A 27,522-nucleotide genomic window follows, 5' to 3' on the forward strand; every position below is an offset into this window, starting at 1 on the left:
AGAAATGTGGTATTATTAGTAGGAAAGCATTTTCATTTTTAAAAGCTCTTGAGGGCCCTTAATCTTATTATTTGGTATCTACAGAGCCTGACTGATTTGGTGCTGTCATCTCCAAACTACAGACTGAACTTGAGGGAGACTCACAGCCAGACAGCTCTGTCCTTTTGGGAACACACCAAGGCCCCAAACTTATGAGAACACATGTTCTGTCCGGGCAGAGAGGTCACTCAGGCAAGAAGAGTCCAGTTAATTCCACTGGGCTTTTTTTCTTTTTGCCAAGGGGGAGGAGGGTTTGAGGTGACACCCTGGTAGGCAGCTGGGGAGAAAATCAGAGGGCGTATTGGCGGGAAGAAGGAGCTTTGCACATCAGCTAATCACCTGTAGCTCAGAACAACTTGGCTGCTTCTGGACATGTGGCTTATTTATGCATTTGGGTAACTGAGAATCTTGGAGCTGCCATTTCCCTCTTGGATTTGACAGCTGGAAGCTTCCAGTCAAATGCGAGCCTATCTCGAGGGCTGCAGAGAACCCTATTGCACATGACCGTGCTCATCTTATCTTGGGTGGGACTACTTTTTTACTCTTATTTCCCTTTTGTTGTCACTCCCAACTATTTTATTCTTTTACATGCATTTTTCAAAATTATCCCAAAGCCTTTGGGGGATGGTGTTGGGTAAAAAGAAGTAGTTTTTAAGAATAGGGTATATATCAATAGCATTTAAAACCTTCATCTGGGGACTGGCCTGGCGGCGAGTGGTTAAGTTTGCACGTTCCGCTTCGGCAGCCCAGGGTTTTCTGGTTCAGATCCTGGGTGCAGACCTATTCACTGCTTATCAAGCCATGCTGTGGCAGGCGTCCCACATATAAAATAGAGGAAGATGAGCACAGACGTTAGCTCAGGGCCAGTCTTCCTCAGCAAAAAGAGGAGGATTAGTGGCAGATGTTAGCTCAGGGCTAATCTTCCCCCCACAAAAAATTTTTTAAAAAACCTTCATCTTCTTTGGACCAGTTCTGGGAGTCTATGCTAAAGAAATAGTCTGAAATACCCAATGGCTTTTGCAGATCAATATATTTATCACAGTGCTATTTGTAATAAAGATAAATTGAAAAGATCTCAAATCTCTCATAAATAGGGGAAGAGTTGAATAACCTATGATATTTGATGGACTTTTATATAGCCATTAAAATGACACTTATAAACAGTTTATGACAACAGGGACAAATGCTTATGTTACAATGTCAAGGGACAAAGGCAAGTTAAAAATGACATACACCTCAAAGCACATGCACCCACATGCCATTCTGATATACTAGGAAGAGAGATTTATTTTTAAGACTGGAAGAATATTACAGTGGTTATTCCTGCATAGTCTGATGGGTGATTTCTAGCACCCAGTTCAACACCTGGTACATGACAGGGGCTCAGAACACTTGTGGAATTAAAGAACATTTACCCTTTTTTTCTGAAATGGGAACGCATTATGTATTTGTACAATAAATGCAATTTTTTTCCAAAAGACAAAGTTGTATGACATTCAGTATGATCAAACCTATGAAAAGCCAATGAAAAACAAACCAAATCACACAGAGGAAAAAGATGGGAAAGAAACAGTCCAAAATGTTAACAGTAGTTGTTTTGGGGATAAGACTATAGGTGAATTTTTCCTTAGTTTTAAAGTTCACTTTTTAAAAAAAAAAAAAAGTTCATATTTATGTCTGACCGGGCAAGGGAAACAAAAGAAAAAATGAATAAATGAGACTACATCAAACTAAAAAGCTTCTGCACAGCAAAGGAAACCATCAACAAAACAAAAAGACAACCTAACAATTGGGAGAAGATATTTGCAAACCACATATCAGATAAGGTGTTAATATCCAAAGTATACAAAGAACTCATACATCTCAACAACAAAAAACCAACAACCCAATTGAAAAATGGGCAAAAGATCTGAACAGAGATTTCTCCAAAGAAGATATACAGATGCTCAACATCATTAGCTATCAGGGAAATGCAAATCAAAACTACAATGAGATATCACCTCACTCCAGTCAGAATGGCTGTAATTAACAAGATGGGAAACGAGTGTCGGAGAGGATGTGGAGAGACGGGAACCCTCGTACACTGCTGGTGGCAGTGCAAACTGATGCAGCCACTACGGAAAACGGTATGGAGTATCCTCAGAAAACCAAAAATAGATCTACCATGTGATCCAGCTATTCCACTTCTGGGTATTTATCCAAAGAACTTGAAAACACAAGTGCATAAAGATACATGCACCCCTATGTTCACTGCAGCATTGTTCACAATAGCTAAGACTTGGAAGCAACCTAGGTGCCCATCAAGGGACGAATGGATAAAGAAGAAGTGGTATATATACATAATGGAATACTACTCAGCCATAAGAAACGATGAAATCTGGCCATTTGTGATAACATGGATGGATCTTGAGGGTATTACGCTAAGTGAAATAGGTCAGAGGGAAAAAGTCAAATACTGTATGATCTCATTCATAAATAGAAGAAAAAAACGACGACAAACAAGCACATAGCAACAGAGATTGGATTGGTGGTTACCAGAGAGGAAGGAGGGGGGGCAAAAGGGGTAATTAGGCTCACTTGTGTGGTGATGGACTATAATTAGTTTTTGGGTGGTGAACATGATGTAATCTACACAGAATTCGAAATATCTTACAACGTACATCTGAAAGCTAAAAAAACAAATGGTTCTGATGGTAAATTTTTGTTATGTGTATTTTACCTCAATTAAAAATAAAAAAAATAAAGGAAAGAAAATAAAATAAAAATTACTATACTTAAAAAAAAAGTTCATATTCAATAATAGAGACTTGGACAATTCAGGCAGCTTCTGTCCTCTCTCCTTTCTCCCTAACAGCATCATCAAGGTAAAGGGGAGATTTCTTAGCCTCTGCCTACAAACTCTCCTTTAAGAATCTCCCGGCCACAAGTGCCCATGTGATGACCTGTGACCACACCTGGAACTCACCTGGGAACAGTTGGGGATGTGTGGAGTTACAAATCCTAGACTCAGAGGTCCAGGTCATGAGGGACCACCCTCAAGAAACAGGAAGTACCATCCCGGAGCCATCCCTCCCCAGATTCTAAATCGTCAGCCACATTCTGACAGGAAGGATATTGGGATCCCCCATCTCTCTAACTGAGCCCTGATCCCCCATGCCAAGAGCCAAACACAGGCTTTCGGCTGAAATTATCTTCTCTACAGGGCCAGAAGCAAGCCTATTTTGAAAACACAGTAGGTGTAGTTTAAAAAAGGTTCTGATCCTTCCAAGTAGGGAAGCTGCAGCTGGTGTTTTGACAGTGTTCAGACTGTGGGTGTGGAAGCGTTTTACAATGTCTATTTGTAAATGCCTTTCACTGTATTTATAGACTCTTACAACAATGCTAATGAATTTCAGTTCTGAAAAATACCAGAATTTCTCAAATTCTTCAAGGCACGTGTTTGGAGCGGCTGATACCCAATGAGACTGCAGCCCTCGATGGTCCCTGTTCTCCTCCAGTCTGCCCAATGCACGGGTACCATTTTGGCAAAAAGAATGTTACTAAATTCAACAAAAGAGGAAAAAGCCCATCCTTGTGTAATTTACTAGCTCCTGTGAGGGTTTTTGTCTGGTGAGTTTCTATGCCCGCAGCTGTTAAATAAAAGGAAAAATAGAAGAAAGCAGGCATATCACCATATATCGGAAGATAGCAGAACAAGGTTGTCCTGACTCATTTCTGATTTTTAAATCAAAATAATGCTATTTTCTTGATTTTTCTCAGCAGTTTTGGTTATGAACACTTAAAATACATGACTTGGATAGACACCTAGCCGCTGAAAGTTTCCTTGCTTGACTGGACAGGGAACCTAAATTGCAGAGAATGGGTTGACTGGCCCCAGGACACCCAGCAAGAATAAGTGGAGCCTACAATCCCATAGAAATAACAGCAGCAGCTGCATTTACTGACTGCCTTCCAGGAGTCAGGCACTAGGATAAGCCCCTTTCATGCATTATTCAATCGTTACAACCACCCCTTGAAGTATCTACTCTACAAGGTAGACACAGAGCTGCACTACCCAGAGCCCGCTTTGGGGAAGGGCTGGTTGTCCCTATTGCTGGGAGTGCTGTCAGCCCCTCCAGGGACCACCTCAGCTGCAGAGAGCCTCCTCGGCCGAGGCGCACCCTTTCCAGGGTGGGCCACACCCCATGGTATAAAAGTCTCGGTCACTTCAGCCCAACACAGGACAACCTGGCGGGGTCCCTTTAGCCCCAAAGCTCCCTGTGGAGTTGGCCAAGGCTCTGGTGAGCCGGTATCACAACTTGATTTCTCCCTCTGCCCAACGCTGCTTTCTTCTCTCTTCCATGGACACTGAACTCTAAAACATGTCATGCGTACTAAATGCTGCCTCAGAGTCTGCTTCCTGGAGAACCCCACCTATGATGCCCTTATTTTCATTATATAGATCAGGAAACTGAGGGTCAGTGAGATTAAGTCACTTGCTGACAAAAGGTCATAAAAGTAGTAGAAAGGTGGGGTCTGGATTTGAACCTACTAACTTTGACTCCGGAGGCCAAACTCTTGACCACTTCTCAAAGTTGCTTCATTCAGCCTCCTGGTCATGCGGACGGTGAGTCATCGAGGATGCCAGGCAGCCTGTGTCATCATAGCTCACTGCCAGCTGGGTAAATTGCCTTTGTTCCCCCAGTAAAAAAGTACTAATAATAAACAAAAATCACACATCCAACCCGCCTAGAGAGGCCTGCTCTTCCCACTCAGACCTGAGACATGAGGCGTGCACAGTTGGAAAGGTGGAAGATGCGCCATGTGCATCCCTTGAGAACATGAGCTCAGTCAGTGGCATAGCCCAATTTAGCCCAAGTTGGGACAGTTAAGCCAAGACATGTGGCCTGGAAAAGGTGTCGAAGTGCACAGGAAGCCAAGGCAAGCAAACAAGTAAATAAATAAACAGCAGCAATAACAGCAGCAACAACAACAACAAAACACCAAAAAGACCCCACAACCATTCTGGAGGTGAGTGGGGATGAAGGAAAAAGAGTGAATCCACCAAATCCTACCAAACAAAAGATCCCAGGCCCAGATGATGACTCTTTTTGGCAGTGCCCCCTCCCCGCCCTCAGAAGGATCTATTACCATAATGTAAATGTTTGGGCTATAACTGCATAAAAATTGTAACAGGGGAAAAATAAAAAGCTGGGAAGAAAAGGAAAGGAAAAAAATAGAAAAGTCCCAGCCCCTATGCTCAGGAAACCACCGAGGTACTCATCACACATCCTCTATTTTTTTCCAGCTTTCATCCCATGTGGGAGTTGTCAACTCATATGGACGGTGGAGGATGCCAAATGTGAAGATCCTAGAGAAACGACTTGAGTTACCCTGCTTTCTTTCCTGCTCCAGCTCCACAACCTTGTTTTATCACTCCCTCCTAATGTAAAACCACCACATCCTATTGTTCACCTCCCTTTTCCTGGTCCAATCTCGCACAGAGGATGCAAGGCCAACAGAAGTGAACATCCTCTCCCCGCTGTCCTAGCTGCCCACTCAAAACATCTCAGACTTAGGCTCTGAATACTGAAACTGGGTACAGATTACCCAGCTCAAGCCCCCATTTCATTACAGACAAGTGTCCTGTGCTCCAAGGGCAGGAGTTATGTGCCCAAGGCCACATAGCTAATTGGTGGCAGAGCTGAAACCAGATGGAAGATTTCTGGTGCCCAGTCTTATCTTTGCCCACCACACTTGGGATGGCAATAATCAAAATGAACATCCACATGCACATGTTTTATGCTTCCAGAGATTTTTTTCTCTCTCAAATAAACAACTATAGGATAGCTCTGCCTATCTGGGAAGGTAGGAGATGTCAAGCCAGTCTTTCAGAAGTGTTCTGCCCAGGGAGGTTGAATCTTTCCATTGGGAAAGGACAAAATTACAGAAATAATAAGCCCAGTTTCCTTCGCTGATCAGTAGGAGGGCAGGAGGAGCCTCCCCCCACTTTCCCAGAAATGTGGATCCAAAGGCCCTGCTGCTATCTGTGGAGGCCCTACATACACACCCTGTGGCCAAAAATGTCCCAGGAATCACAGGCACCTTTTGACTGTGAACTTCCCATTTAAATATGGAACAGCTCGAGCAAGGCCAGGGGCGCAAGAAGTGGGAACCAGAGTGGTTTTCCTGGCAGCTCTCCTCCTGCACTGCGTCCTTGTTTGGATGAGCACAAACAAGCTTGGCTATTTATAGTTGATGAAGACACGTTGGAAGGTGATGGGACATTGCCCGCTCAATTCCTCTCCAGATTTCTGTTCTTTGTGCAGAGTCTGCAAGTGTGTGTGGAAACAGGCCTCCCTCCAGAGCCCATCTAGGGCACGACAAGCCCACAATCCCCCAAGGCAAAAGGATGAGAATACCCACAGTCCTCATCTGCAAATCCACGGCTGGGCATCTCAGAGGGGCAAGGAGCTTTAAAGATGCCCAGAGGAGGGGGGAACTCATCACCACGCAACTCTGAGAAAAGTTTGTGGGGTGCCACTTGGAGGAAGAATGTTCAAAGAAATAGCCCATGGAAAAAGCGTTACAGGAACCAATTAGCACTGTGCACGTGTGAGGTGTTAATGTCTCCTACTGTTTCCTCACCAGATTCTGGCCATCACTGGCAGGAGAATCAATGGGGCTCAGTTTGGGCTGGGGCTAAGCCCTGTCACCTACTGTGGGTCCTGGCTGCGGGGAATAAAATTCATTCTAGGTGTGGGTGGAGAGAAGTAAAGAGAGAAGGTTATGCACACAAATGAAATGAGGTCAGCAAATAACGCAGCCATCCCCACAGTGTGACAAGGTGTTTTCCCGTGGGCACTATGGGCTTCCTAAGCTCCATAAACCAACTGCCCTCCCTCAGTCCTGATTTCCCCTGACTCTCTCGGTGCTTCTAGGGGAGGTTGCTCGAGCTTCCACCTGCTAGAGATCTCCTGATGTGCTGTCTGAGGGTGTCCTTATTTCCTCACTCCCTCGGGGCTACCAGGCATGACCTGCTTGCCATCCCCCTCCCACGCAGGTCACCCACTGAGCTCTCTGAAGGGAGGAAAAAAGCAAGCATGGATTTGTTGAGTGCCTCTCAAGTGCCAGGCAGGGAGCGAGGCAGCTTAGGTGTACTGGTTTGTTTAAATCTCCACACGGGCAAGGTAGGCTTCACAGTGCCATTCTGCTGAGGAGGAAACGTAGACTTGGGGTGGTGTGCACCTTGCCCAAAATCACAGGGTAAGTAAGTAGAGGGGTGAGGTTTTGACTCTGTGTGCCTGGCTCCAAAGCCCAAGTAAACAATGGGTGGGCAGGAACCATGTCTGGCCTGGTTACCATAGTTAACTACCACCTAGAAGAGGGTCTGGCCAAATGCAGGCACTGGATGAATATCCGAGACGAATGAAGGACATACCACACACACACACACACACACACACACACACACACACACTCCTCTCTCATCACTGAATCCATATCTAGTACCCATTTTCCATCTTTTTACCATAGCCAAGTTTCTCACAAGACAAGTCTACACATGCTTGGCCACCTGCCCATTCTTTCTTCAACTCACCCCAAGTATGTCTCTCACCCCTCAACCATTGTAGAGAAACCCTTGACTGGGATTCTCAAGGGCCAACTAGTGAGCAAGCTGGGGGGCCTGCAGTCTCCCTGGCTCTTGCTTTGGCGAGTGTTCTCACAGTGTGGTCAGCTAACCTGCAGCAGCAGCAGCCCTGGGAGCTTGCCACAAATGCAAATTCTTAGGCCTTAACCCAGACCCACTAAATTAGACCACTGCTTGGGGAGCAGTGATCTGCATTTTAACAAGTCCCTGGTGACTGTGATGCACACTCAAGTGTGAGACCCACTGATCAGTGGCTGCTCCACACTCCCTTCTTCCAGCTTCCATGACATCACACTCCACCCACCCTTTCCCACGGCTCCTAGTCCTTCCTCCACCCTATAAATAACAAATTTCCCCACCGCTGTCTCTACTCTCGCCTCTCCTTCTTCTCCATAATTTCCTGGAGTGCTTATAGCCGTTCCATGCTTGTAACTACCATCTACGAGCCAATGACACCCACCTCTGTAATTTCTAGCCAAGATCTCTCTCCAGCATTCTCCAAAGACATGTCTGGGTCCTGACTTGTAGAAAAGAAGGGAAACACTCAAACACCACACAGTGCATCACTAGGACTCTTTGAAAAGACATACAGAATACTTGAGTACTCCTCAAAATCCTCACCACCCAAGTGCACATTTTACCGCCTACTTAGGGAACATGCCCATGCACTCTAGCTATCTTTCTCTTCCTCTTTTTTGATTGACTAGTTTATACCTAATAAGAGCCAAGAGGTCTTTTTTAATGCCTTCTTTTGGTGGGTATGGGGGCCAGACACCTCACAGAGGTCAGGACCTTAAAGCTTATTTCCTGCTAAGCTGTAACTCCAGGGGCTTAAGCAGCTAGGATGCCTGTGTAAATCCAAAGAAAAATTAACTTCTCTGTGGGTAAGTTGGTCTCAAGAGACATCTGCCCTCCCTAAGCACTTAGTAGATGTTTGATATATAAATGTTTACTTAATCTTTGCCTCAAGCTGAAATGTCTCAGAGCTCAACCGTCACTTATCTCCCAGTATTTCTCAGAAGTCCAGGGTTCCGTCTTCATTACAAATAAAAATTTTGCAACTCCAAGGCTCCAGTTCTCTCAGCAGTATAGCCTCCAGCCATTCACAGGACAGCCACCTGGCATGTTTAACATTTAAAGCAATAGGCCATCTCCAAGTGGCACTGGTCTGCGAAGTCACTAGGCCTCCGGCCCACTGCCTGGTGTCCAAGACCCAACTGCCCATCTTCTCACTGCGATTCCTCCTCTGACACATGCTTTCATATCTAAAGTCAATGGCCAGTGTCCTCTGCGATGCTTGAGCCATGGTAACCAACTCCCTCACATGCAGAACCGCCTCACTGAACGGCCCACTACCACCCTGACTATTGAACCCTTCTTATCACTGAGTGTCATCAACTCCTAGAACATACTGACATCCATCTGGGAGGACACGGGCTTCTAGAACATCCACCTCACCTCACATTAGCTCTTCCCATCTTCCTGAGCCTATGACACCCATGTGAGCAATCCATCCCCTATGCCGGTCCCTCCTTCCCCTGGTCCCTTCAGCCCTTATGACCTTCATTCAGCTTCAGTCACCCACACTCACGGTCCCTCCCTCTGTGGATATGTTCGTCCTCAGACTGACTCCACCTCTGAGGTTGTGAGCACCAACCTCCTCTTTCTGACCAGCATCTCATACTTGTGGCCATCAGCTTCTCCCACTCCATCCTTATTCACCTCACCTCCTTATGCCTTTTAGCATCACTTCCTTCCCCTCCATCCCAGACTCCTTGTTTATCACTGGAGGTCCCTGGACACCAGCCCCTCCTGTTCCCCCCCCTGTCAGTCACCTGCCCCCTCCACTTGGAAAGCATGGGTTGTTCTGTGTTGTAGCAGACAACAGGCAAAGCTCCCTTGCAACTCACAACAAAGGTCCTGCTTTAGCCTCCCCGTTCTTTAGAAAGAAAAAGAATAATTATTACAACTTGGAGGTATCTGTGTTTGGGAGGACTGACAAACCTGTTGTGGTCTAGCCAGCTTGCTTCCACCTCTTTCCCTATTGGGATTATTTTCCTTTGAAAGCACACACCTGCTCTGCCCCTCAGGTTTCTGGCTTGCTGCCTCCCGCTGCACGCAATTACTAGAGCTCGGGGCAGCCGGCTTCTCTCCAGCATTTCCTTGGATTTTTTTTTTCCTTTTGGACATTTCTCTCAAGTTTCAGGACCTCTTCTCACGGAGATTTCTGAACCCAAATTTGCTAAATTGATAATACACGTTATTAGGCATATAACATCACATATTCGTGTGTATGTATATATCCACATACAAAAAGGTTTAGGTATATTCTGTCATTTGAAATATATTTATAACCAAATATCAAAACAAGTGAGCAGGTTCTATACTGTGAACCTCCATTTTCCCAAGTGTGAAAACAGAGGTAGATAGATTGGTCTTTGCACCACAACCGCCTCAGTTACGTGGTGGGCTGGATAAGACAAGCAGACCCTGTCTGCACACTATGAAATAACAACTGAAGCATCCCCAGGGCACTGATTTTCAAACAAAGGAGGCACTTACGGTAGGGGAATCTCCTATCATCATTCAATTTTTACATCAACTCTGGTATTAAATTTTTCTTTTGAAAAAGTCTTTTTTTCCTGTTAAAAGCCCATCTTAACTGCTTTCTAGAAATTGGAAGAACATTCTTACCAATGGGTAAGCATGTCAATGGCATGCTTCCACTTGTTCAGACTGGACATACAACTGCACACTGGTGTTCTAGTTCCTGTAGACATGATTCCTGAAAAGTGTGATGTGCCACAACTGAGCCCCACCGTTACTAAGATCCAGAACAGTGCCTTGAACACAATAGTCCCTCAATACATTTTTGTATCTAAAAATGACTTCCTTCTTCCTGAACTTATATATTCATTTTTCTAAAAGATGCTAGTTCCTGTTTAAATAGAATGAAATCGATCTCTTCTGGAAGCCACATTTGGCAGCGAGCTTTCCAGCTGGTGAGAGGAAGCTTGAGCCCAGACACTACAGCTAGAGTGGCAATGCCTAGCTCCCAACAAGAATGGCAAACAATGACTGTGTGTCCGTGTGTTCAACCATTCGTCCATCTATCCATCTGGTCAGGTAAATCCTGGCAATGATTTGGATTCGCACAGCAGACAATATCCTTTCTCTGGAGGACCACTGACACAAAACTGTTTGAATGACATTAACATTCCTACCTCAGCTAATTTGGCAGAACAAAACAAGTTCTGTTAAACCAACATATGGGTTGGTTGTCCAATGTAAATGCTTAGCAAAAAATATGAAGTGCATGAAGTACTGAGAAACAATAAGCCTTTCTTTGATCTTAAATTTTTTTATTTTGAAATCCATGGCACACTAGGTGACTCAGAACATAAGACACATGCTACAGAGCTCGTACAGGGGCTGGGAAGGATGACAGGAGAGGCAGAAGTGAACAAAATGTAAGCACTGGCACCTCCCCCCCTTTTCAGGAACCATGGCATTCAACAAGTGTGTTAAATGAGCCACTACCATATGCTCAACGCTGTAAAGCATGTGGAGATGACAAAACACACTCTTGATCTGCTTTAAATCTGGTAAAGGAGTCCGGGGGTGTGAGCATCCCAAGTGGCACAGCATGGGGCCCTGTACTAGGCTAAACACGGGGTGTCAGGCATTTGGAGGAGAGAGCAATCGCGAGAGATAAGGGCAGGATTCCAGGAGAGGGGCATGCTAACTGGGCTCTGAAGTCAGGGAGCATTAACAGGTGCATGAGAGGCAGTCAGGGAAGGAGAGGGGCACTGTCAAAAACGTGGGAGCATCTAGACTAGGGGTTCTAACAGTGAGGATGTGGGCCAGTAGCATCGGCATCCTCTGGGAGCTTGTTAGAAATGTAAATTCCCAGGCCCATCCCAGCCCTACTGAGTCAGCAACTGTGGGGCTGTGGCCCAGCAATCTGTTTGAACAAGTTCTCCAGGTGATTCCGATGCACACTCAAGTTTGAGAACCACCCAGTTAGAGTCCTCCCTTCACCTGGCTGAGCAGGTGGCCATAGCAGATACCGGCTCCTCAAACACTGCCAACCTTGCCCAGGCCTGCCACTTCCTACAATTGTCAGGAAAGAAGCCCAGGGCTTTCCTCCTTCTCCCCTTTCTGCAAACCAGTGCCCTAGAGTCTGGGCAGCCTGGGTGCAGAGGGGAGTGGGAGGCCGAGGGCTGCCCACCTTCTCCCAGGCTGCTCAAAAGCCACACTCAGTGTGAAGAACAGTTACATTTCTCACTGGCTTCTGTACAAATCCCTCTCTTGCATCTTCCTCGGTGGCCTGTACTTCTAATTGACAACTGGATGTTGGGAGAGCCGGAGGGAAAGAAGAGCCAAGCAGAGATAGGAGGTTAATGGGGCCTCTGTGAGCCCAGAGGGTCAGCAGCTAAAATTTTCTTCCCCCTTGTGTGCAGGTCTAGTGGATGGCTTGCAAAGCCTGCACCTATCCCATAATGAGATGGCTGACAGCAACCTTCGAAGGCAAAGAAGCCATCAGAATTCCATTTCTCTTCAGATCAGATCATTAGAGAGAGCAGCAGGAATATTCTGGAAACTGTTATTGACAATCAAAATGTCTGTAGTCCCTGGAAGACTACCAGAATTGATACTAGCCCTGATATCAGTTCCCCTACATTAAACCCAGCATATACGTGGTTAAAACCAAAAGCACTGATCCCCTTCCCCTGCTTCTCTAAGTTACATTCATATGTAAATATTGGTTTTTTAAACCTTTGTGTCCCTGAACTTCAGAGGGCAAACAGAAGTTATAAATTGTTAGAGCCCAGGTGGCCTCATGCTAACATTTTGGCTAGTTACAGGCCCTTGGAAGTTTTATTACAGGGAAACTGATATCCAGAGACTATCAAGAAGCTGAAGCTTCCTAGACCCCAACTCCTCAGTTTTCTGACACCAGAATCCACCATCCACCACGGAGGCAGACAACCAAGGACATCCACCTGCAGATTCCCTTATCTTGCCATTCCCCTTTCTGCAAGCAGCCTCGCAAGGCCAAATGCAGGCTGGTGGGAGAGCGCTGACCTGCAAGGCCACATGTTCCCCTTCCCCTACCTAAAACCTCAAATAAAACCCCACACCTTTTTTCCTTTGAGGAGGTGGATCTGAGTTCTAATGAACTCCCATCTCCTCATCTGGCTACCTCTTGATATAACTCTTTCCTTGCCATAAGCTTGGCATTCTTGTTTCTATCTTGGTCTCTCTCTTGTGTGGCAGGTAAAAGAAGCTGTGTTTGTGAGGTAACAAGGTCATCAGGGCTGTAAAGTGACTCTGTCACACGCATGTGCAAACAGCTTTCTGCTATCAATCAGTAGAAGGGGGCACAACATGCAGGAGCCTGATCAATTCAACAGTGGCCCTGGTCCCATTTGCTTCCCCAGGGACTGTCATAAGGCGGCAGTTGTTTGATTGGACCTTGGGAAACACCAGCAGAATGGCACAGGCGAACCAGATGCTGCTCTGATGGGTTCACACGCACCCGAGCTAACCGCAGCTGTGTGCTCTGCTGGGCAGCCAGCCTCCCACACACAGGCATATGCACGTCCACAATGGCTGGCTGCGATTATGACCTCTCTCAGCCACTCATGTGGCAACCACTCACATGGCTACTTGCCCCTTATTTGGGCAGGGGTGTGTTATTTCTGTAGTAGGTGTAGTAGGAGTCATGCTACAATATGGACGAAACTCGAGGACATCATATTAAGTGAAATAAGCCAGTCACAAAAAGACAAATACCGTATGATTCCACTTATATGAGGCACCTAGAGTAGTCAGATTCATAGAGACAGAAAGTAGAAGGGTGGTTGCCAGGGGGCTATGGGGGCAGGGAGTGGGGAGTTAGTGTTTAAGGGGTACGGAGTTTCAGCTTTGCAAGATGAAAAGAGTTCTGGGGATGGATGGTGATGATGGTAGTACAACAATGTGAACGTACTTAATGCCACTTAATGTATACTTACAAATGGTTAACGTGGTAAATTTTATGGTATATGTATTTTACCACAATTTAAAAAAATGTCCTAAAAAGTAAATGAGGTATTTTTGCCTTACTGCAGTATGCCCAGTTTGACAGGTGATAATAAAAATGACAATGACAGTAATGTTGATTCACAGGCAGGAGGCTACATACCTGGGAATTATCCCATTCCTTCCTAGGTGCGTTCCATTACCATCCTCAGTTTACAGATGGAGAAAGCGATGTGAATGGGGCAGTGACTTGCTGAGGTAGGCACTCCTATGAGTGGGGTGAGACGTGAACCCAGAAGCCTGTCTGACCCCAACTCGAGGACACTGAAGCCTGATGGACTCTCACCACGCAAACTTAGCTCAAAGTAACAAAAATCCAGTGAGTGACTGTGTGTTGACAGGTACACATAAAGACCTCCAGGTCACTGACTTGCCCTGGTGTATTACTAAGACCTATAATATACATGTAATGGCACAAAGTTCTGGCAATGAACTTGTGGAGAGAACTCGACAGTTCTTGCTCCATGGTGGGCATCTCAGGTCTGGCAGGCACAATGCCCAACTCTGATTTCACATTACTAACACATGCATCTAATCAGCCTGCGAACAAATTTGAGTTTTGCCAGGCACATCTCAGAATGAGTGCTTGAAAAAGCATGTCCCTTGCCTTTGAGGGTCAGAGTTCAGAGACATGTACACTAAGACAATATTTGCCATGCTTGGTCCTGTGTTCCACGACAGGGCTGTGCAGTCAAGGGCAGGAGGAGGCTGGGGGTGTGGAAGGAGGCACCACAGAGCAGGGAGAGGGTCAGGGGATGGAGCTGCCATTGAGACGTGCGTACCTGAGGCCAGCAGGACACCCAGGGGATGAAGGTGGGCAGGCCACCTGAATTTCCAGTCTGAAGGGCAGTTGGCCTTGCTCTAATAAAGCACAGGAAAAATCCCTGTGTGTGAGCAGCACCTGGATGTTGGGTACCTGACCCTCACCTGCTAATCCTGAAACCCACGCTGTACCTCCCAGCCTGGCACCCACTTCCTCCCAAGCACAGGAGCAAGGACTGAAGTGGCTGGAGTCCTCAGAGAGCATTGCCAGAAGGTGGAAGAGGGCAGCTTTATGCTTCCTCCCTCAGCTGGCTGCACTCAAGACCTCTCTCCCGTGTCCTGTGGCCACCCCCTACCCACCCCCAGCATCGAGAGCAGAACAGTACCTGGTGTGGGTCATGGGACCCACTGGTCGTTCGGGCCTCCTCGGGGGCAGCGCGCCCGGTCTGCTGAGAGAATTGGTCTTGGGTGGCCGTGGCTTTTTTGGCGGTATGGCAGGGACAGAAGGCTTCTGTAAGTCCAGTTTTGGCTCTCTCTCTGGTCTTTCTTTAAGTCATTGTTCGAAAAAGCATAAAGACGACAGACAGATGTAGTGTAAGTGACAGTACTTCAGTGCAGATCACTTGTTTCCTCCTTAAAAAAAAATCACTGATGCCACTTGTGAAGGTGAAGTTGGAAGGCGAAGAGCATCATGTATTCTTTGTCAAGTTAGAAAAAGCCCTACAGAGCCTCAGCTCACTGTTCACCTTTGCTCATGCTGGTCCCTCTGCCTGGAGGGCCCTTCTGGCCACTGCCCATCCTCAGCAAACTCCTACTCGTCCTTCATCAGGCATACTCATCAGGCCTGGCCAAAATGTGACACTATCACGTTCCCTTCTCAACAGCTGGACCCACCATCAAAGGCAGACTTTCTTATTTCCTCACCTGAGCTGTGAGGAATACTCCTTTATAAATAGGCCCCACTTGGAGACTTTCTGGGAGTCTGCATGCTTGGCACAGCCTGTAGGCTGGAAGCCCCAAAGGGCAGGGCCCATGTCTGGTCATCTCCCTGGAACCCTGCATGGTGCCTGGCACACAGCAGGTGCTCAGCAAATTGTTGAGGTTTGGTAAAGACCCACAGGACCTGCCAGGCATGGGAAGGAAAGAGGCCTGACACCTCTCAGGTTGGCCTGTGTAAAGGGCTGTGAGCCAATAAAAAGGGGAGCATTTCAGGGAACAATAACTAGTTCTGGATTCCTTTTGTGCAGTTTTAACTTGGAAGGTAAACTGGGACTTCACAGGTATTTGGCGTCCATGAGTTTTTGGAGTCAGAGCTATTAGTATGAAGTTAAAGCCAGATCTGGTGGTCCAGCTGGGCAGCATTCAGTGACAGCTTCACGTTTTCTGTCTCCGATTAGCCTTGCCCCGTGCATGGTGTAAAAAGCATGCATCCACCTTCTTCTTTATAAAGATGGAACTGCAGAGAGCTGCCCAGCAGAGGACAGCAGGTTCCTATGTTTATTTGTAAACTGGAACTCTGAACACATTTTACTTGCAATTACAAGCTCATATTGTTTGGGTGCCCAGGCCAATTGGCAAAGCTTTAAAAAGCCCATCAGGTATTGTACAGATATCACTGTGCTCATCCCCACAATATCTTGGTAGGGGAATATGCTCCATCCAGGAATTCTGGGAACTCATTTAGCAGTCCACAGGGAGCAGAGGAGGAAGGGCTTGGCTGAAAGGCAAAGCAGGGGAGATTCCTCCTGCTGGGAGGGACGGGAGCTCCAGCAGCCTCCAGAACGGGTAGGAGAGAAGGTTCATGCCCACCTAACAGGGAGGCTAAGACTCAGGGTGGGGCTGGTTTTCTGGCTTCCCTGTTGCTTTTGACAAGGGCTTCAACCTTCCTGACCCACTGTGACACAGAACAAGGAATACGGAAGGGGAAGGAACCAGAAGTGTGTGACTACTTGGCCAGCCAACTAGGGTGGGTGTTCACACACAAGCCAAACCCATATGTTAGTCAGCATGAAACAGAGCAGGAAGTGTCCTCATCACAGAGCCTGGCTATTAGCCAGAAACCAGCCACGTGTCCTCCACGAGGACAGGAGGCAGTGTTTGGCTATGTCACAACACACACTTTTATCAAAGAGCTATTGGTAGGGTGCATACTTAATGGCTATTTTTTTCATTTGTCTGTGACACAGAGCAGGCCTTCACAATGAGGTTCCATAACTCAAGTTTTAACTGTTCCCCGTGAAAGAAAGAGGTATAACTTCTTAAGAGCTCCCAATGTTGGTAAAACTTCTGGCAGGCTGATAAAAAATATTAAATTTCACAATAAAATTTCATGAGGCCACCCAGGAGCACCTCCAAATAATTACATTCATTAATTCAGCATTTCTCTTGTGACTTACAAATAAGTGCTTTTTAAAACGGAATTTGCTCTGCCTCCTGTTCATAATAATAACATCGCACTTTCCTCATAAAATGTGGGATCAATCAAATCTTAGACACCTAATAAAATGAGTCCTTCCACAGCATGCAGATTTCTTTGGGAAAGACACCCAGAACGGTAAGAGTCACATTTGGGAAATGGACTGAATGAGACATGTTAAGTTACTTCTCTGCAAATGACATTTCTAACCACCTTCAGGGGACTGCAGGCACTGAGCTGTTTTTCCTAGTTTTGCCATGTCCTCCTCCTCCCAACATTTTTGACCAAGGACATGTGTCCATAAAATAGTAGCTAAAGTCAAGGGTCCAAGCAGTGACTGAGGAAGAGAGCTTTCATTTGTCTGGATGGGAATTTCTCTAAGCCATGTCTATCTGTCAACAGTTAATGAGCACCCTGGGGCACTAGGCATGGGAGAGGGCAGGATGGAAACTACGGCAAATACCTCCGGGCCCTCAAGGAACTTACAGTCGGCATCCTCACCTCAGGATGCTGCTGGTGAGGAAGGGCGGTGATGACAGGAAGATTGGAATGGAAGGGCCCCAATGCATTAAGTGACTGGGCTGGCTGTTTTTCATTTGATGAGAAACTCCGACCCAAAGAAGTGCCACATAACCTTCTCTCCTATTTCCTTAGAAACAGGATATTTAAAAGCAACTGAAACAAAATCATAATCACCATATTCCAAAGAAAAAGCAAATTCTGTGAGTAATCCAGACTAGCGCTGTGACAGACAGCTTTGTCTCTTGCTCTTCTCGAAGTGCCAGTAAAGACGTGATTTCATACCTTTTTCTTCTGTTCTGTTTGGAAGCGTTTCTGGTCTTTCAGGAGGTATCTTTTTAATTTCATGTTTTCTCTCAGTGGTACCTAGTGGGGAAAAGATAAGTCATCAGAAAATGCTTTCTCTATGTGTTTATTAGACATACTAGCATTTCAAATATTTATCAGGTACAGAAAAGTCAACAGTTTTTTCTCCCCTAAGCTGGGTGCTGGTGTTACCTGGCAAACATAAGCTGCTTAGAAACAGAGCAGAAGCCATTTCTGGCCTACATCATTCAGTCTGCCTGCCTATACATCCTTAATTTATAAGAACACCACCACTATTTTCTGATATTTCAATCTGACTTTCTTAGGTATCAAAACAGTCACAGGAAATCACTGGGTGTGGGTGGGGATGTGGATAAATAAGTCAATCATTAAAATACGCAAATAAGAAGTCACTGGATATTGTGTTCTACAAATAAAAAGGAATTTCACAGGGACCTGGATTCCATTTTGTAGCAGTTTTAAAATATGGCCTTGAGTTGTTAGCTACCCTTCCCATTAGGAGGTGAGCTCTATGTCTCTTTGCTTGGAATGTGGGTGGGCTCGTGACCACTTCAACCAGTGGCCCATGTGATACCAGATAATATCTGAGTGTAGGTCATAAAAGGCCATGTAGCTTATGCTTTTTTTTTTTTTTTTTTTGCTGGAATACTGAACCTCCATGTAAGAAGTCAACTACCCTGAGGCCACCATGCTAGAGAGGTCCCACGAGATGCTCTGGCATACAGCCCTAGATGAGCCAGTCTTCCAGCTACCTCTGCCAAGAGGAGCCAGATACGTGAGTGAAGCAGTCATCTCTGAGGCAGATCCTCCAGCCTCTCTGTGCTGGTCCAGCATTCCCAGCTGAAGCCCCTGACATCACGGAGCAGAGAGACAAGACATCCCAGCCATGCCCTGTTCAAAACTCTTGACCCACAGAATCTGTGGGCATAAGAAGAAAGTTGTTTTATGCCACCAAATTTGGGGCAGTCTGTTAGGCAGCAGTAATAACTAGAATATATTTTTAAGTGGAGGGATGTGCAGAGAAGATATGGTGGTTCTCCCTAAGTCCTTTCTATTAGCGTCTGAATTCCTCAAGCATTACACTTTTCCAAATGTACCAATTAGCACGTCCTCTTCACCCACGTGGACCGCAGCTGCTCCCTCACCTGGGGTCTTCATCAGCGCCAGTGGCCTCAGAGAACTTGGAAAAGAGCTAAAGCACAAAACCAATCACAAGTTCTCCTCTAACTTAGGGACGTGGTTGAGTGCTTGACAAACTCTTTACCTGAACAGCCCTACAGATGGGTGCTTGGTACTAAAATCTCACTTACGCAGCAGCAGAGGCCAAGAAAACTTACAAAAAACTCACTGAACACGCACTTTACCTAATTCTCCCTAATGAATCACTAGAAATTAAACACTGTACCTGATTTCTGTCAATTCCATATCTGACTATTTTTGTCAAATAATCAAACACGAGGAAAATTGGTGATGGGGAAAATACAAATATCTACCTTCCTGTCACAAAGCAGTTCCCAAGATCATTCAGCAGGATGAATGAGCTGTAGCAGTAATCTAGGAAGATTAAATGCCATCTTGATTTACCCCACAGAGATTCAGCATAACCTTTGGTAAAATTGTTTTAAAGGGTAAGAATTTGCCTAGCATGCTGCAGTCTAGTCTCCTAATGATAACGAAGTTCAGCATCTTTACTGAGGCACAGAAGAAATTGACAATCCTACTGCCATGAAGAATCCCATCCTAGTTACATTCTAGGCTACCTGAGCCTTGGACCACTCGATTCCTCTCCTTGGTCTCTAATGGTTCACCAGGGCCTCTAGGGAAAAGGGTCTTCAGAGAAAAGCAAATACATATCCAGCTTTAATTTCAGCACAATAAGATATTTATCTGGCCAGAACCACTAGGTGGCAAAATTAAACTGCTCAATGCAAACAAGGATGGGGGCGGAGCAGAAGATGTAATTAACATCCTATTTCAGGGCTTAATCTCTATAATTCTCAACTATGCTGAAGGGAATGAGAAAGGAATTTGGGGTCAAGCTAATTTTCCCTCCAACTTGTTGGGCCAAAAGAACTTTAAAAGAATCACTCCTTAATAAATCTGTGAATAAACCAATCTGGAAATTTATTCATACTTTAAATGTTATAGTACTATCACAATTATGAATGTGTAGAACTAAAAATACCTCTACTCTTCTTCTGTTTTAGTTATTAATTTTTTTAAATGCCACTTAACTAGTTATTCACGGAGGAATTTCTCCCCATAATTAGCTTTTAACAATTATAAAGAGGAGTTCTATTGGGAAATAAGAATTATCATCTTTGTGTATGAGAATCCAGTGTGCAGTGAGTTACCAATTGTCCAAAAACATCAATTCTTCCTATATTGTTCAACCTTAACATCTGAACTACACAGAAAAAGTGAATTGGGCTCTTTTCCACATTAACAAGAATCATGAGGAAAAGTATCGCTAGAAAAACATTTTTTTGTTGGAGGGTAAGTGAAGTAAGTACAAATTTTGGTTAACCACACGGGACAGACACTGAAAATTCAGCACCACTATGCACGCATGGTGATGCTACAGCCCGTGGGAAGCAATCCTCCCCAAGCTGACCTTCGATCAGGCAGGCACAGGCAAAGAAGGACCATTTTAGTTCTTCTCTCCTCAAAAGTGGTTTATTAAGAAAATAAAAACAAAGCAAACAAAACTGGTTTATTCCAAGGCAAAGTCTTTCAGGTCATTCTCTTTGGGAGGCTGGATTTTTTTGCTGTATCAGTGATACATCTTAATGATATGTTTATTTTTTAGGAAAAACAGCAGTATATTTAAAACCTGCCTGTTGAGACCAAATCGTAACTTCCCAACTTGGCAATCTGTGGCATTTGAATCTAAGAATCTTGAGCTCTCCCAAGGACGCTGTAAATATACGCAGAGAGAGAGATGCACATCGTGTTGACAGAACTGAAAGGTACATTACCTGCCCCTTGCTTGATAACAGGAGCGGATGGAGGAGGTGGCTTCTTGGGTCTCTGAAAAATTAATTGAAATGATACCACATGAGATTGTTGGCAAGCTGAGTCTCTCACATAAGGACCACAGACATTGTTTTCTAGATGTAGTTTGGACAGTCCAGAGAAGCGCTCCAAAAAATTGAGCAATTCTCTCTCCAGGGATGTCAGATTTTGGCACCTTTAAACAAATGCTAAAATAAATTCAGTCTGCAAAACAAAACTCTGATGGACAAATGAAATATCATTTCCCCCTTTCTAAATTTGTAACAGCCTTCTGGAAAAAGCAGGGCTCAGCAAAAATGGCCTGAAACCAGCAAGCACAATGGTACTCCTACGCTGAAACCGCATTTGCAATTAAGATTTAATCTGCTGAATAACCAAGCGATTCAGAAAGAGTTGCTGGGACGGCTCTAAATCAGATCTGCTCTGGATGTGGGACCTTCAACAAAATGCAGGCTGAGGGGCCCATGCAGCTGGGTTAGGGTTCGAAGCCTTCTGCCCTTTTCACCCTGAGGCTAGCAGGCCATTTGTGAGGCCCCCCACAGACCAGCTGTATCCTGGAAACAGAGATGGTGGTTTTTGCATATCAGCCACTATTTATTTTTCTCTCACACCCTGTCACGCTGTAGGTGACGAGGCAGCAATGCAATCAACGGCATTCATCCCTGAACTGGTTCCAGGGCATCTCCTTGCTCAACCTGGATTGACTGTAGGAAGAAGATGGTCAGGCTGGACTTGGCAAACGATTCAGGGGCCGAGAATCCAGCCAGGGCACAATTCTTGGACACCATTCTTGGACAGGGGAGAGGGCGGCCAAAGGCAAGGAGAGAACCATCTCAGTATCAAAATCATTACGGAAAGATGGAAATGGGGAGGGTATGAGCATATAAACCATGTCGCTGCTGATACTTCTCCTGGCCCTCTCTGGGCATCATATACTTGTGATTTTAAAAAAGCTCCATGAACTCTCTCCTGCACTCTGAAAACATACCTCTGTGACTTTCCCACAGGGACCAGCAAAAGCCCCCACCCATGCCCGGCTCCGACCCACCAGTGCCTGATGTAGTACCGGGCACGGGAAGAAATGGTTTTAAGTAAAACCTAGAGAATGTGAGACCCACAAGGAACTTTCTCAGGGGGCATCACAGCATGTAGGCTCTGGATTCAATGAGATTTCAGCTCTGCTCTTTACTAGGTGGGTGACTTGGCTGAGTTACCCCGAGTAAGCAGCGCAGCACGGTGGGCAAGAGGTGGGGCTTCAGAATCCCATGCTCGCTACAAGGCCTGGCTCTTTCAGTTACTGGCCGTGGACACTGGGCAAGCAACTTCATCTAGTAACCCTTCTCATCTGTAAAATGGCAATAATATTACCTCCCTCTCAGGAGGAGATGGTTTCCTAAGCAGAGGGAGTCAGTCAGCACTGCCTCGTTTAACTCTCGTGACAACTCTATAGGTAGTGATATTATGATGCCCATTTTGTAGATGAACTTATTGAGGCTTCAAGAGATGAAGTCATTTCCCAAAGTCACCAGGCTCTTAAATATGGTGGAGGGCTGTGTGACCCACAGGCAAGCAAGCTCTTAACCACTGTGAAGAGTCCATCCTGCCAGAGGGAATCCACAAGACAAACCATCACGTGGCCATAAACCACACACAGAGTTGACAAAAGCACAGGGAACCGCAGTATGTTAAAGCTCAAAAAAAAAAAAAAAAAGAGTATCAAATTGCAGCTACATTATGAGCTCAACTATGTTACAATATATAGAGACAAAGAAAAAGACTAGAAAGAAAGTTTATAGTGGTGATCGCTGACTAGCAGGATCATGGGTGTGTGTAAGTATGTGTGTGTTCACTTCTTTAATATTTTTCTGTACTGTCTACATGAGTACAAACTTTATTATTAAAAAAAAAAGAAGAAAGATGCTCTAAGGGGCACCTCGCCTTGCATACTGCAGACAGGCCCTCCACCAGATGGATGTGTTTCTGGCTCTCAGATCTTACGCTCCTCTTTCCCCTTTGCCAGCCCCTTCTAGCTCTCCACCCCGACTCCTTCCTTTTTCTTCCTCCCTTCTCTGTCTGTGTATAAATTAGACTGGGGACAGATGTTGTGTTTACCTAATGAAGTTATCGTTGACACTCTGCCAATTAACCTTCCTTTACTTCAGGATCAGAGTAATTTCTTATTCACGAAACTGCCAACACCCTGTGGCCTAATTCTTCCCAGCCAAGCCCCAACAATGCCTACCCCGTGGACATCTTCCTCACGCCCTGCTGTTCAAAAATTTTTATAACCAATTTCATATGAGCCTCCTCTTGCTGAGGCCATTTCCCCAGTGACCCGTCTCAAACCACAGGGCCCCAAATAAAAAAAGACAATTATAAGGCATCATATTTTCCAAGATTGCTGTGCAGAGAGAAAAACCCTTAGTGTTGTGTCAGATTTGGCATGTGGCAGACACATGAAATGTGACAGGGCGGAGCGGAGGGGCACCGAGAGAGAAAGGAAGGGGTGTTGTGCTGGCAGACAGCGTGTGAAAAGTGTGGTTACGGCAAGCGTGTGCTTGAATGTGGTAGAGGAAGGAGGCAGAGGTGTGAGGTTCTGCTGGGAGCCCTGGCAGTTGTGGTGGCAGGTGGGGCGGTTTGGAAAGGAAGGGACGGTTTGTGAGCTGTCTGTCTTGCATCCACCACGCTTGATCAACGCTGGCGAGGTGCCTACTTTGCTTATCATTAGCAGAGTAGCTTTACAGGTTGTCTTTTGTTCCCCCCACCACCACCGGACTGACTTCATTCTCTGAGTCCCTTAAACTTAGACTTCTTGCTGCCTCAGTTGAGAATTGATGCCACATTTTCCAATAAGACGTTTTTTAAGGTAATTCTAAACAAAAATCAGGGCCAGGGTTCCCTGTAGCTCTAGACCACCTCCCAAATGATTAATAAAGAATTACACCTGAGCCTATGATGAATTTTTCTTTTAATGCAACAGGAAGACAGGGAAGTGAGAACTGAGAAGGCAGACTGGGCAAGTCTGTAGCAAAATGTGACGGTAAAAAATTCATCACAGGAGTTTATGATTCGCAAATAAAAAGATGTAAGCATATCACTTAGTGGATTTTCCTCCAGATGTCCAATTGTGACTGGATAAAGGAGACAAGGAGACAGGACCCAGCAGACCCCCATGTTAAACAGTAGGTCAACGTTTTCTCTATCGAGTTTACCAGCATTAACTAGCTCCTATAGATGTGCAGACAGAAACATCCTTTCAACTCAGGTGGGTATTTTAAGTCATGAATTTTTAAAGGCACTTGTTCTATTTATTCTCTTTATGCCTCCCTCCATGGTGAAAACAAAATGCTCTGGCTCTAAACTCAGGTGGCTTCCACCTGCTCAATTTGTAGGTCAATGCTAAAAAGAGAGGACGTTAGAGCTATGCATGATCGTAGGGGCCCCTTTACAGCTGAGCAAACTGAGGCCTAGAGGGGCCATGTCAACAGCTAGGTGGTAGCCAATGTGGGCCCAGAACTGACATCTCTCAATGTCTAGACCATGGCAATTCATTAAAGAAGAGCCAACATGAAAATGTTCATAACAAAATCAATGAGCCAACATTTTCTGGGAGAGCAGAACGCCTTCCACGGTCTTCACATATGCAGGGTACACAGGCCTGTGCATGTGCACGTGCGTCTGCCCATGTGTACAGTTGTTGGCTTCGACAGAGAAGCAAACACTATCCTTCAAAGGATAAGGATATATTAACTAGATTTGATTTCTTAACATTATTACCAGGAAGGAATTAGAGCTGAATATTCTGGAGTGAAGACAGCAGAAAGGCAAGTTTTACTTCCTGCTGAAGGATTTCAGAATTGACTCTGCCTTTGTTTGGCAAGTCTGGCCAGTCCCAAGTGAAAGAGCTTGTCAGCTGGCTCAGCTGTCCTCCCTGGCAGGAATTCTCATTGGCTACTTGGCCACTTGAGCCAGTTTGCCTTCAGAGCTCTGGTCCCAGACATGTGGTTTGTGAACGTAACCAGAGAAGCATACTCCAGATGGCTGGGTACCCTTTACGGGGGCTTTATTAGAGGAATATGGTAAGGTTCTGGAAGCAAATTTTAGCTTAATTTTGAGCCTTGGGAAGCCCTCCTTCAGGCATCCAGCTAAGTTCTCAGGAGGTGTATGTGTGTGAGGCTGGAGAGGAGCTACAAATGGACGGTTCCTGACCAGGGCACCCCTCATGGCTCTAGAAACACATGGGGGCCTCCACTCCTCCCTTTTCTCCCCTGTTCCTGGTAGAGTGGCAACACCTTTGAAGAGCACGGCTGGGGCTATGCTCAGGGTGACGACAGTGTCTGTAACTGCCCCTCTGCACCCCATAGAGTCCCTAACACAGGAGATCCCTGGGAGCCACCACAAAACCTGCTCTTGGCAAACTCTCTCTCGAGTTTCCTCTCCTTAGCCTCTGGCCTGGTGGCCTACATCCATGCTCTCCCTCTTGGCTGGGCCCATCCAGACTGCCAGACTACTGGGTAGGCACTCAGGGTTTGGTATTCAGCTTCTTCCTAAGATGCTCTATCAGGTCACCCCTTTGGCTCATCCCTTCACTCCATCCACCCTATCCTGAAAGTGATGCCTTGACTCCACATCCAGACGGAAGGACTTGGGCCCCACTTTGTCTGGGAAGAGGAATCTGACAAGGGGCCTGGCTTCTCCCTGCCCCAATCTCTACTCTTCCTCCTCTTTCATACTTGTACAGGAGAGAGCAGCAAGTAGGCCAGGAGGGACAGAAGGAAGGGAAGATACACCTTGTTACCAAAGGACAAGGGATTCCTGAGTGCAAACCACGTACCAAGCATGCTGCTATGGACTGAATGTCCATTGAATGGACCCAAAATTCATATGTTGAAACCTTACCCAATGTGATGGTGTTTGGAGGTAGGACCTTTGGGGACTATTAGGACATGAGGGTGGAGCTCTCGGATGAGTGCCCTTAAAAAAGAGACCCGAGAGAGCTCCCTCACCTCTTCCACCATATAAGGACACAGCAAGAAGTCAGCCATCTATGAACCAGCAAGTAGGCCCTCAAATCTGACCAAACCTGCCAGTGCCTTGATCTGGGACTTCCCAGCTTCCAGACTGTGAGAAATAAATTTCTGTTGTTTATAAGCCACCCAGTCTATGGTATTCTGTTATAGCAGCCTGGACTGACAAGATGCATGCTGTTAGGCCCCATGAAGGAGAAACTTGGGACATGGGCTTTGCCTTCAAAGAGATCACAGTTCAGACAGAGAAATGAGAGAGAATCACTTCAGCAAGGATATATTGGATGAGGTACTCAACTGGGAGAGTACAGGCGGCAAGTACCAACAGAGAAGGGAGAAGGAGCACCATCCAGGCCACCTCAGGGAAGCTCAGTTGGGGCTCCTCATTAGGCCAGTATACCTGGAGACATTAACACCTTGACAACCCCCATCTCTGCATGTGAAATTACCCAGAAAACTAAATGTACGTACAAATAATGTCATAGGTGGATTTTTTTATAATGTTGTTTTAGAAGCACATATTTGTTTCTTTTTGGAAGATCAAAAATGGAGAAATAATTCATTGGGCATCTTTACAAATTAGAAAGAATAGTGATTCTCAAAGGGCTGAAGGAGATGACTAGGAACAAAGAAAATTTCAGCTGAGGACAGTTTTATAAACTGGGTTGTCAGATGATGAGAGTTAAGGTAAGGGGTCTCCTAAGATCTTGGTGAAGAGAAGGTAGTCATAGTTAAACCAGCAAAATTCACCTACAGTGGATTAGCCATTATGGGAATCCAGCAGGAGACTTCCTTTCATGTTAAAGTTTGGAACCTACAAAACTCCTGCTGAGTGATCTAGAATGATCTTAAGGTTGGCACTCAATTGTAATCAAGAACAAGGGAAACATACTTGATTGTACCACGATGAGTCTGGAGATTGACGATGAACAGGAAGGGTCTGGTAAGCCATGAAAATGGACAGTTGCTGAGGCCAAAGGTGCAGTGCTCTTGCAAGCATCATCTGGGCTTAGCTGAATTCAACACACAGTTCCCTTGGCACATCTTTCCCTCTGATGCGTGAGGGGACCTCGAGCTACACTTGCAAGACCCTTTGTGAAAACAACTAGCTCCTCTTCTTGTTTTCACTCCTTGCTCTCCCAGAAAGCACCAAAGAAACGTGGTTTCCTATAGAATCTGGCTTCTGAGGAATCAGGCCCACAGGGAGCAAATGCCCAGGGCAGGCAGACCCATGCGTTCCAGATGGGCTGACATTTCAGTTCTGGTTGCAATTAGTAAGCTGGCAGTCTGCTCCTGGTGTAAGTCTCTGTGAGTTGGCAAAAGTGAGGCTGCATCACAGTCACAGGCATCTTTAGAAATCTTTGAGGGCAGGTTTCTGTGTCCCTGAGGCTGAGAGGCGGACCCTTCAGTGTAGAGCATTCACTAAGGAAACATCTATGGGAAGCTTAGCAACGCCCCATTCTTGACATGGCACGAACTCGGAAGAGCCCTCCAGAGCAATGCATATTAGAATAGTAGCACTTTCTTCTGGTGATTTGAACAGTTTCTCTTAAAAGAACTTGCGCCTGAGACTTTAAATCTTTAAACACTATCTTTCAGAAACATTATCTTTCAGAATACCTAGTCTGTTTTTTTAATGACAGTGAAGAGCTGTTCCTGCGGTTCCTGAGAGTCCAAGTTCCCTGTTTTCCTTCAGTAAT

The 27,522-nt window shown here is 45.7% G+C and overlaps 1 protein-coding gene across 9 annotated transcripts in view; it reads right to left on the reverse strand.

Annotated features, from left to right (window-relative positions):
* SH3KBP1 (SH3 domain containing kinase binding protein 1) overlaps positions 1-27,522 on the reverse strand; it is a 315,088-nt gene that overhangs the window by 36,256 nt on the left and 251,310 nt on the right. For all 9 annotated transcript variants that reach the window (XM_023633590.2, XM_023633586.2, XM_023633588.2 and 6 more), the window contains 3 exons: positions 20,759-20,810; positions 17,739-17,819; positions 14,905-15,064 (listed from right to left, as the gene is read on the reverse strand). In XM_023633590.2, coding sequence (XP_023489358.1) covers positions 14,905-15,064; positions 17,739-17,819; positions 20,759-20,810 — 293 coding nt within the window. The remainder of the gene's footprint in view (positions 1-14,904; positions 15,065-17,738; positions 17,820-20,758; positions 20,811-27,522) is intronic.

Source organism: Equus caballus, chromosome X (genome assembly GCF_041296265.1).
Source record: "Equus caballus isolate H_3958 breed thoroughbred chromosome X, TB-T2T, whole genome shotgun sequence".
NCBI lineage: Eukaryota > Metazoa > Chordata > Mammalia > Perissodactyla > Equidae > Equus > Equus caballus.